We start from the raw sequence: 11,689 nt of genomic DNA, 5'->3' as shown, positions 1-11,689 counted from the left end.
GATACGAAGTTGCACGTACAGTATCTACATGACTGTTCTAAGAGATGACTATACACGGTTTTCTCAGATTACCAAAATGCCCAGCGTCAGAGATTGTATTTCTGTTAATTTCTTCCTACATGTTGCCCATCTACCCCTTTCTAAATCCTGACTCCTTTTAAACTATGAAATGCACAATCTGCACTGCTCCACCTGATTGTGGGGCACACATCAAAATGTTCAGTGTGAAATCACTTCTGGTGGAGTACAGTAAGAATAAAAAAGTAAATTTGGTTTCTATTGCAAAGAGTTGTAATAGTTGATTTAACACAGATAATTCATGTTGTGCCCTAAGAATTCCCATCTCTTCTCTTTGCAAAATAAATTCCCTGTCATTTCCATGCAATTCTCAATATTACGCCTGACTGATTATGGAAACTTAACCTTGTGTAATCTGCAAATACCAATATCCTGCACATTCCCCGGGAGCTTTATGGGAATGCATTTGAGCCTTAAGCCTGCTTGTTATTTTCATGGAATTGAAACAGAAACACTCCTTTAATTGATCAAGTGCATGCTTTACCAGAAATGAAAGCCAATAAAATGCAAATATTGCATTACAAAGTGATTGTTTATTGACATTCATCTACAGTGATATGATACATAAATAGAAAGCACAGCCTGAGAATTAAGTGACTTGTTATTAACCTAAAGCAAACCAGCCTTTTTAAAAAATCCTCAACAAGAGGCTGCATGGAGGGAAAACTTGTGTAAAAAAAGAAATGTAGAAATGTAAGACAAAAGCAGAGACCTGTGGAGAGAATATCATTTAACAAAGGATCCAAAATATCCAGTTAACCCCCCCCCACATTCATTTCAAAGGGGTACAATACATTGTTTGAAGAAGAGTCTCCATTCTAAACAGGGTCTTATGCGCGTTTTAAGCGCTTAAACAATCATTTCACAACTTTTTTCTTACCTTGATTCAAGATTCATATTATTTATTAGTACTGACATTATTTATGCAGAGTACACACAGCAAGAACAATACAAATAATTTAAGCAGACAAATACTGTAGGATGAAACAGAATCAAAATATATTAATAAATTAATCAAAGTCAAATATTAAGATGCACTATCACTGAAGATAGTCACAATGCTACTGCATTTCTTGCTTTCACGTGTTCTCATTTCACACTTTGGTGAAAACTGAGTCAGAACATATCTTTTCATAACTTTTTATGAATTCACTTCCCTTACTTTTAAAAGAGGCGGGACATTTAACAAAACAATAGCGTTAATGTCTCAGAGGAAAGTCTTGTGTGCCTTGTGTTATGTTTACACATTTCTGCTACATGTTTTTCTTAAATGGACAGAGGCCATTTTAAGTCAATCTCCCAGTGCCCAATGTAATTCCTAGATCAGGAATTTGAAACTAAGGGAATGTGCAGATCATAGTCATTACCTTCCTACTCCAACACATAGCATGGGTGTGAAACAGAGCTGCTGGCTAATATCAATGGGAACAAGTTAATCCAGGATCAAGGGTAGAGAGACCAGTATTCATAAACACAGCATTAGAAAAAAGGATGGGCCTGAGCAAGCTTTGTCATTTTATGGAGCATCTGAAGTTCTACACGAAGAGCAGATTTCAAAATTCATACAATTTCGTTTTCTGAAACAAATCACAAGGCCAGAGATCAATTCACTGTGGAACACTGCAATGTGTACAGTCTGCTGCTGGACCTGCCACAGTATGTTTTTTACTTTCTCAATTATTAGTAGTCTCCAACATACTAATGTGAAAAACCATGGGCTCTATTAATCTGTTATTAATCTCTGTAATCTGTAATTAATCCACAATGTGCCTTATCCTTAAAAAACTATTACTTTTTAATTTCTTACCTGACAATTTTGGGGAAAATTGAATTGGAAATGAAAAAGATCAGAGGTCAGTTTGTTTATAATTAGAAAAAAGATGCTATTATGTAGAGATTTGAGTCTTGCTTTATTTATACAGAATAGAATCTGCATTTATTATTCTTATTTGTCTTCAGTGACTTGCCTTTTGTCTTAGTTAAGTTAGTTGACTGCTACAGAGATTTAAGAGATAGGGAAACATAACTGCAAAGAAACAACAAAACATAAGCATTTTCTTTCCAAGCATTTCACTTAATACACCATAATATAAAAACATGACAATCTTTACAAAATGAAACATTAAAATTATTCCCGGCTTAAATGCGTTTCTAAAAATAAGAGACCTTTATACATTACCTTTAAAAAAAAAAGAAATTATCAAAAAGAAAATGTAAACATTTATTTATTACATTAAACAGGTTTTTTTTCCTTCAAAAAAGCAACAGTGCTTGAGGCCTTTCTGATTGTTTATCAAAGAAGGAAAAAGGTTTTTAAGCACTTGCTGTATCTTCTGGTACTCATAGCTTCCTAAGAAAACATTTAAACCACCGTTTTAGTCTATTTCATTGTGTCTCGACATTCACTGTGCACACTCCATCTTCCTAGCCTCCGTTACAGATGTAAGTCGATTAAGCATTTCAATATTTAAAATAGTTTATTGTTTGGTTTATTTACAATTCATTTAACAACTGTAAACATATCACTGAAAGAACCAGAGCAGGTAAGACAGGAATGGAGTGGTTCTTCTGTGGCCAGCTAAAATATTTAAACCTGTGGTACCATACCACATTATTTAAAAAAAATAAGGGAATAACACATCTGTTTCTGTTCATAATAGTTCAAGGAGATAAATTATTGAACCTCACAATGATGTCATTGGATTTAGAGAAATGATCCTTCACACGAGTTAGTTATCCTGTCCCAAGTTTCAGTCAGTATTTATATACCTTTGCAATTATGACTTAATGAAAATCAAAGCTATGTTGACACTGCTTGACTGAAAGAAGTCTTTCTGGAGACAAATGACAAGGACAAATATAGTTACGCTGGGGTTAGTTTTTGTGTGAATATGATCAATTTCAGGGTTAAATGCCCTTATATGTTTAAGATTTTGAGGGTTTTTAAAAAAGTTGATAATGTCAGCACTGTTCAATTTCATCCTGAATAACACCTTACAGTCCATCTAATCACTGCCCCCACACATTTGAATTGTTACAAGGAACCGATAACAGCACATCTCTCTCTCTGCCAAGACACTGTGTGACTGCAACAGAACCATATACTATGCTCCAATAAACAGTAATTTCCAAACAATCCCGAGCCATCACCAAAATAAAGTGTACAGATAACAAACATTTACTTAGCAAATCATAATTTTGAACAGAAGAAGAACTTACAGAAATGGACAAAAAAAAGTTTGTTTGGTTTGTAGTCACTGAACATTCTTCGGCAGCCGCTGTGGATTATGCGATGTTCTTGTAAAATGGCTTCTGGGAAGGGAAGATTAGAAGATGCTGGCTGTAGTGGTGGGTTGTATGGGTGGCGTCTACACTTTGAGAAGATGGACCATCACACCGTGGGTGGCATTGGAGCGGGCATGGACATGGGTGCGCAGGAGGGGGGGTGGTCGCGTCAAAGCGCAGAATAGGCTGGAGCCAGGTATTTGCTATTGCATACATCTTGTTTGTGCAAGCCCCCTCAGAATGTACAATACATCAGGTGAGTTAGACATGCATACATTTTCTTTTTAAATCACTCATATACATATTGTAAAAAAAAAAAACAAAAAACAATAATCATCATCTTTTTGAAAAAAATCATAGTTGTATGAATATAAAAGGGAATTTGTTTCCAGTCACCAAAGTGGACCGGTGAAGTAGCCTCAGCCGTAGGCTTCACTCCAGGCCAAAGGTGCTGGTTTCCTCCACGGCTATCAACAGCTTCTCATACAGCATAGTGTAGGAGGGGTATGGGGGTAGATCCAGCCGGTTAAAGCACGTGTGGGCCCTAAAATAAAATGGACACGCATCAGAAACCGGGAGCCACATTTTCACAGACAACCGCGAAAGAGGGAGCAGAGAATCTGGACCTGCTCAGAATGTAGAAATCAGCAATCTGTTAATTGCTGCCATATGACATTCCCTTGGAAACTGACCAGAGAATTCTACCTTAGTTAAACCGTAAAAGGTATTTGGGGTGGAAAACAACTGTGAGCAGTAAGGCAATAATATATCAAACACTGTGCTATGAAAGAAATGCTCACACAGACATGCAGGGAGAACGTTGTTCTGTCTGAAATTGTTAAGAGCTGTTTCCTGCTCTCATGTGGGATCCATTTATTTGTTGGGTAAACATATTTATCTATGGTTCAGGTCATGTGACAGTCTCAGTCGATGCTAGTGTCCTGCCCCCCTTTCACCTTACCTCTGTTTACCCCCACTTTGCCGACACAACGTTACGGAATGATAAACATCACATATTTTACTTTCACACAGTGCAGTTCAAAAGTTAGTAGGCTATTTTTGCTGACACGGTCCACTTTGGATGAGGTGTTCTCTTGTTTGCTAAGCAAAAGTCCTAGTACCTCACTCTCAAGGTGAAGAACTGTTTACCACACCCTAAGATAATGTAACCAACACTAATTAAACCTGCATACTCAGTACCCCATTTTAAAGTGCATTTTGTTTGGAGAAATTAAATCAGTGTCTATAAAAATCTTAAACTATAAGTAATTAAAGGCATGACGAGAATGCATATGACTTAAAGTAAACGTAACAATAAACACAAATACTTCTATTTTCCCGCACACATTTCTGTACAGAGCCCAGTCAGTAATGCCACAAGTACAGGCTTGCCCTATGACATAGACATCACTAGTTGAGTCTGGACAACGTCAGCCGACTATGACTGAGGCACAATAGGCTTCCCTTCCATCAGGGTAAGGTGGGCTTACGTCTCCTGGTGTTCCTCAGGTAACCCTCAGCTACTCTCACGGTAACTAAAGTTTATCAGCTATTGACTTTTTCAGTAGGACATGCACTCATCTGAATAGCACTACTTGCTCTTTAGCACACTATGAGGATATTAGTCACGCATACTCTGTTTACTGGAGGAGTGTATATGCTTCAGTTGTAGTGCTCCTATTGCAGATGTGGGTGGCATAGCAGTGATGTGAAAGCTTAGCACAAAAGCCAGTGCAAAAACTGGCAATATTTCCTTGCTGAACAAAATATATGTATTAAATAATGACCTAATAATTCAACATATCATCTGTTCAACTGTTTTTCTCAAGCTCATTTATATAACTGACAGAATACATTTAATACATTTGTTAAACTAAATACACTAGATGTTTTAATATGCATTTTAATAAGAATATAAAATTAAACTGCCAAATACTCCATAACCATGTTCAGCAGATATCTGGACCGCCTCACATAGACTGTGCAAAAACAGCCTCGTGGCCTGAGCAGGTCACATGGCTGACTGAAGGATTAATATGTACTTAATGGCAGCTTGGAATTCCCAGCCCTTGCATTTGCCAGACAGAAGCAAAGAGCACATGGAAGAGCTGTCCTATAGTTGTGATTACTGCGGCCACGGGGGCTCCAAAAACGTCAAGCTTCTCCTAGCACGGGCGTGTAAATGAGCTACTGCATGTTTGACATCTGAAGGCTAAGAGATATGTCCTCGGAGAATTTGGCATCCTTCACTTTTACAGCCTCTGACAGATTAATGGATGCTAACTTCATAAAAATGTTCACCTCTTGAGCTGAAGAATGCCCAGAACTCTTTAACGGAAAAGTCAACCTTCACATGTCAGTGTTTTACATTCAGTGGGATCCTGGGTGACACTTCCATATGTGTAAACAACACACTGCAGACTAAACGAAGTACAGGGACCTATTGTTAGGCTGCTCTTTTTTCTGTTTGCTTATGTTTATAATGTCAAGTGCCTTGATTTGCAAAGAAGTATGCTATAAAAATAGCATTTATTATAACTATAACCCACTGTCAGTTCTGTCAGCTGTTGGATGGAATGCAAACATAAAATTGGCTGTGACTTTTCATACAAATAGGAACAAATTAAATTAAGTACACGTGTACAATAAAAACAAGGGTACAAACAGACAATATGCAGATGCTATTATAAGAAAAATCAATTCTTGATTGGACTCGAGTACGGTAATTAACACAATGGCCTGCAGCACACGACTACACTGCTTACAGACTAACATAATTCAGAAAAAACAAATGCTGCAAATACAAAGACACTGCTCAGTTTCAATTTGCAGTTTGCAGAATTTAAACAGCAAGCTTTCTAAACTGAATTAAATGCCCCCAACCATTCCCTTTCAGTCAGATGAACATATGAGCCTGTGCAGTTGTTCCCACCGAGAGAATAGCCAGAATAAGACAGATTTAGGTCAAAAGTCTGATGCTGATGTATTTAGGGATTCACTGAAATGATTCTGGAAAAACGTTCTTTCAGGTTGCTGATATATATTTATGTATTTAAATTGCTTGCAATTTGGACAGCATCTTGTAGCAATTTTGTCGTCAATTGCGTACCAAGCTCCATTTTTCCCCATGAAAGGAATTTATAAAACATTGAAGCCCTTGTGGTTTCTACTTACTTCCCCTCCTTGAAAAAGGAAAAGTCATTGTTGGTTCCTTTATTCTATGTGGTGGCTGAACATTCAAGCCTTTTTTCAAATTTTCTTGTACAGTAACATATGTTTTCCACAACACTACTTATGTTGTGAATGGTTTTCAATATACTCCGTTCCATCTTGAAAATGCGATGTAAACAGTGTACAATGGAATGTAATGGCTAGCTGTCCTTGAATACCATGCAGTTTGAAATGGGGGGAATCCAGTATAAGTAAAGGCATAAAGTGCATGCTTCCACTTGAATTGAGACTTAGCGAACAAAAAGAACCATTCTCCTTGCTGAAGAGAGACAGAGCACAGAAAGGGTAAACATTTTGTGCACTTAAATCTGGATCTAAACATTTCTGAAAACCACAGAAGAGCCCAAACACACAAGGAGTCACGCTAGGATTGTATCACTGACTGAAACTGTCCTTGAGATTGTATCACAAGCATAAATCCTCTCTCCTGTTCCTTGAATGAGATTGTCAGAACACTTCCCCTATACAATATATTAGAATGGCAGTGGCAGATTTTACAGTAATATCATGCATTGCTTCACACCTGTTTGCAATGTTCATTTGGATAGCACCTCCAATATTTTGGTAAGATAATTTTGGAAGGAAGAAAATGTACTTGCTGTTTATGATCTGGCTGACCTTACAGCTCATGATGACGCATTATACTCATATTGATACATTCTAGGAATTTTAATGCATATTAAAATCAGTATATGTAAAAGCTAGTATATATAAAAAGAAGTAGAGGAGGGGCAAAAACATAAGGAAATATTACAGTATCTGACATTTTCCAAAAAATAGCTCCAGTAGCTACAGCTAAAATTGTCCAGGAATGAGCCTTTGGAGGTTCAACCCCTACACTTTATATATCAGTACTACACAAAAAAGACACAAAATGCCCAGTATTAAATCAACTCCAACGTAATACAGTTTACACAATGTTCATTAGCACTGAACATGTTGCTGTGTACACCCTCGGGGCACAGCTGGCCTGGCCTTACCTGGGTAAGGAGGTGACCTTGCCCCACTTCTCGATGCAGAATCGGCGCAGGCCGTTGCTCCCCCGGAGGGCGGCGAAGCCCTCGTAGGGCACGCTGGAGGTGCCCGTCACAAACTGCAGCAGCCGCAGCCTCTGCTCGTTGTTGAAGCGCTCCACTGCCCCCCAGAACCACCTGATCACGATGTGCCCGTCGTGGTACCCTGAAACGACGGGCAAGGACACGGACGCAAGGCAGTCAGTGAGGGAGCGCAGATAGAGGTCTGTTCTCAAACCTTTATTTTTTATTTAAAAATTTGTGAAGGTAACAGAGCTTGAGGATCCAGAAAGCCATTTTACAGTGTGCTAAAATAATACGCTACACTCGTAAGACTGGTCGGCAAATTGCCAAGAAGTTTAGTTGTAGTTTAGTTGTTGAACAAGAGTTGTAAATGGTTGATTTCCAAGGCTACTATTTTTCATGGGTGAAAAATAGGCAATGAACAGTTGGGGTATTTGAAAAAACAAAACTCCCACCAGACAGCAGTGTTTCAGCACGCGTAAGTCAGAATTTTCACTCTACTTAAGACGTCCACACAAGACCCTGTAATTGAGAGCTTCAGACAAACAAATTGATGTTTGCTTTACAGGCTGTGGTGAAAATCAGCAGATTTTCCTCTCTAAATGATCCACAGCTGAGCTATGTCTTGAAAAATTAGTTAAACTGCCCCCATAGAGTATATAATTAGCTCAATTACATGCCTGCAATTAAGACAAAAACCAGATGAGACCTATGACACCAGAAGCGCACCTCTTTGGGGTGGCTAATGATAGAGAGACAAATATGAAGTTTCCGCATTAAAAAGCTTAGTAGGTATGTCACAAATGAAATTGAGTATACAAAGAGCTGTATTTACATCAGATTCAGTGCAAAACCTTTAACAACTACACTAAAGCAATGAAATTGGTATTGTAAAAGCTGTGTTAGGAAGATCAGAGATCACAGGATTTTATTATCCAGTTGATTACACCCTTGAAGTAAGCTACCACGATACAGTGAGTTTGTTTTACACAAATATGTAACCCTGCCTTACTCAGGATTATCTTTCAAGACAACAATTCAACTTCAGTGATTAATGAAACCTCCCTGAAAAAAGGCAACAAACTGGTGCAAAATTAGAAAAGATGTATGAGAAATGCTAAAGAATTCACTCTTGGCTGCATGTCACAGAACATCATTGTCCACTGAGTGAAATGTATTCACTGTATTCTGCAGAACAGAAGCAATAGCAAGCGCATATTTTACAGCCAGTAGTGCTGCTGTGAACCTACCCCCTCTGTACTCAGTGTTGGTCCTCCAGTCGTTCAGGTCGATCTCTGCTGTACCAGCGATGACCAGCTCCAGCTCTCTGGCATCAAACACAGACACCAGGCGAGAGTCTACCACCTGGGGCAAGATGGAGAGGCAGGTCAGAATAGCGTAAGTATCAAAGAAGTACATTTAGTAAGATCCAAGTATGACACGGACTATACGAGCATTTATAAATGCACATTACAACCAGTGTAGACTCTTGATACAAAGCGCTACTGAATATGTTCAAACACAAAAACAAACAATCCAACAGCTTATATTGATGGGAAATGTGATATATGAACAGTGAATGATTAGATGGTGATTGGTACCTCATAGAATCCCCGAACCAGCGCCTCTGTCTGCTGCACTACACCACGTTCGACCCGCCATTTCACCATCCGTTCGATGTACTCCTTCTTGTTCTTCTCCGTCACCTGGATGTTAGCCCCGCCTGACCTGAGCTCCCTCTCTGTAACCTGCCTCAGGAAATGACATCAGGGCATTGAGTAATATCCTGCTGAATGTGCTGACTATCCAGCTCTGTTCAGAAAACGCTTGGGCTGAAAATGCAATCTCTGTGAAACATTGAAACTATTTTGGCATCTGAAATAATGTTCCCTTTTGGTTAACAACAGATATTTGCTCGCTCATTGAATACTGTACTGTTGCAGAGTGCCCAAGTCACATTAGATACCCTGGATCACTGGATGTTTTGGACAGGGAGCAAATCCAATACTAAATCACCAGTTTTGGATTTGTACTTTGGGTTTGTTGACGAAATGCTTCCCGCTTTGCACAAAAAAAACTGTACCTGACCAAAGACCTCTTCATTCACAGTGAAGGTCAGGTCCAGTATGTCAGTAATGTCATTGTCCTTCATCCACTGTAAACTCTGGTGGAACTCCTCATCCAGATACTCCAGGTCACTCAGGTCAGTTGGTCTGAAAGGTAAAGCATATGGCTTCCTTAAACCCCGGCTGAGTGCATCAGTTTGCAGAAATTTTTAAAAGTATATACATGTATCCACCATCCCAAGAAGCTCCCAGATCAGAGAAACACAAGTTTTTAAATATGATTGCTAGACCACATCAACAGGCAATCACATTTTAGGGGAAATTTCCCTAAACGAAGAATACTTACTTAAAAACCCCGGTTCAGGTTCAGCTTTCTGTTACAAAGATCTGATTCTAGACACTAGCAGACGTACGCGACTGTCCACTAATCTGCTGCAATATTTCATTAATTCATTAGGCTGTTGCATTCTCTGACAGGAGCAGAAAAGATGTGTAAGGGCTCTATAATTCAATGAAATGGGCTGTGTGGGACAGTTCACTCACAGCCTGAGGAGGGCCTTGTAAAAGGGTCGGGTGAAGAAGGCGTCCAGCAGGTACTGGTGGATCAGCGCCAGGCCCAGAATGCGACCGCTGAACCGGAACCTGTGGAACACAGAAGCAGAGCGGATTCCTCACACTGCCATTCCTCGCTCTTTCTCCAGTTATGTCCCCGCCTGCAGTCAACTCCTGAGAGCAGATCAGGCATCGTTTAGCTAAAATACTCACCTCACTCGCCTGTCTTATGCTGGGCTAATTTCCTAACAGAAAATGCCTGGCATGCTTCACATATCACTAATAATATCTATTTATGAAGAACAGAACATGGATTCATCCTGATGATGATCCTTTTTATGATGATGATGGGATGTACTCCTCATTTGGCCAAAACAGCATAGCAGAGAGCAAGGAATCAGAGCAAATGAAATAATTTTTTCTCCCAAATTGAAATTCCCAATAGTGTTCTCACAGGCATGTACTGTACATGAACAGCTTCACTTTTATAAAACATACTGTACAGCTCTCATGCAAGGTGGAGATGTTTTTCACCTGCCAAAACAGGTATGAATCCCTTTCATACGTGTTCCAGTATTTTAAATGGAAAACGTAACACCTAAGTCTGACACTTTTATATTTTCTTCAGAATTCAGATTTTGAATTCAGAGTTTGTTTATAAACTTTCAGAAGGAATTCCAAGCTGCCATCACGACTTACATTTTGAGACAGCTGCTAAATGACTCTGGTTTTGAATGCTCCTACATAAAAAAATATGCAAATGTAAAAAAGGCTCTCTTTCAGAGGGATGACTAACCGAGGAAAAATACCAGTTGTGACAGCAGACATCAATTTCTCTGGCAGTAAAAACAGCAGGCGGGATTGACATCGCTCTCACTCGCTTTCATTGTGGAGGCCCTGCTAATTAATGACTTGACAGAGCTGCCGTGCCCTCGGGCCCTAACCTCATTGTTTCCAGTCTAGCCGTCAGAGTCGGGCTAATTGTGGCGCTATGGTTGCCGTTTCGTGTGAGGAAAGAATCTTTTACTGCTTTAAGCCTTTCTTTGCACGATGACCAATGGTCCACCAGTCTGAATATTTGCTGCCTGCTAAAAGTGACTGAGGTCTTTTTTTGAGAAAAGCATGTTATTCTTTCAAAGTGCATTGTCTGGTTAAATTATTTCCATATCAAATCACTGTTACTGGAGTCTAACAAGAGGAAGCAGAGCTGTACTATACTCTGTAACAGTCCTTTGTTTGGTATTTCCACAGTCCATAAAATGTGCAGATTGATTGACTACGACTGATAGAAAGGGAATCCACACTTACTTTGGTGTTTGTAGCCATGCTTAAATGAGACAAGAACAAAATGGTGACTCAGCAAAATAGTGGATTAATTTATGATATATAAATGACAGAACTAGGGTGTGTGTGACTAAGGGTACTTCAAAGCATGGCCCT

At 39.2% G+C, this 11,689-nt stretch overlaps 1 protein-coding gene across 4 annotated transcripts in view; it reads right to left on the bottom strand.

Annotated features, from left to right (window-relative positions):
* Positions 1-591: 591 nt before the first annotated feature.
* The window catches only part of LOC118226451 (E3 ubiquitin-protein ligase HECW1), a 76,222-nt gene continuing 65,124 nt past the window's right edge, over positions 592-11,689 (bottom strand). For all 4 annotated transcript variants that reach the window (XM_035416067.1, XM_035416066.1, XM_035416065.1 and 1 more), the window contains 6 exons: positions 10,241-10,339; positions 9,715-9,844; positions 9,233-9,379; positions 8,882-8,996; positions 7,575-7,773; positions 592-3,907 (listed from right to left, as the gene is read on the bottom strand). In XM_035416067.1, the coding sequence (XP_035271958.1) occupies positions 3,796-3,907; positions 7,575-7,773; positions 8,882-8,996; positions 9,233-9,379; positions 9,715-9,844; positions 10,241-10,339 (802 nt within the window). In that variant the 3' untranslated portion in view covers positions 592-3,795. The remainder of the gene's footprint in view (positions 3,908-7,574; positions 7,774-8,881; positions 8,997-9,232; positions 9,380-9,714; positions 9,845-10,240; positions 10,340-11,689) is intronic.

The sequence above is a fragment of the Anguilla anguilla genome, chromosome 4, assembly GCF_013347855.1.
Source record: "Anguilla anguilla isolate fAngAng1 chromosome 4, fAngAng1.pri, whole genome shotgun sequence".
Classification (NCBI taxonomy): Eukaryota; Metazoa; Chordata; class Actinopteri; order Anguilliformes; family Anguillidae; genus Anguilla; species Anguilla anguilla.
The sequence above is the reverse complement of the archived record's forward strand: the minus strand, read 5'-3'. Positions and strand labels throughout refer to the sequence as shown.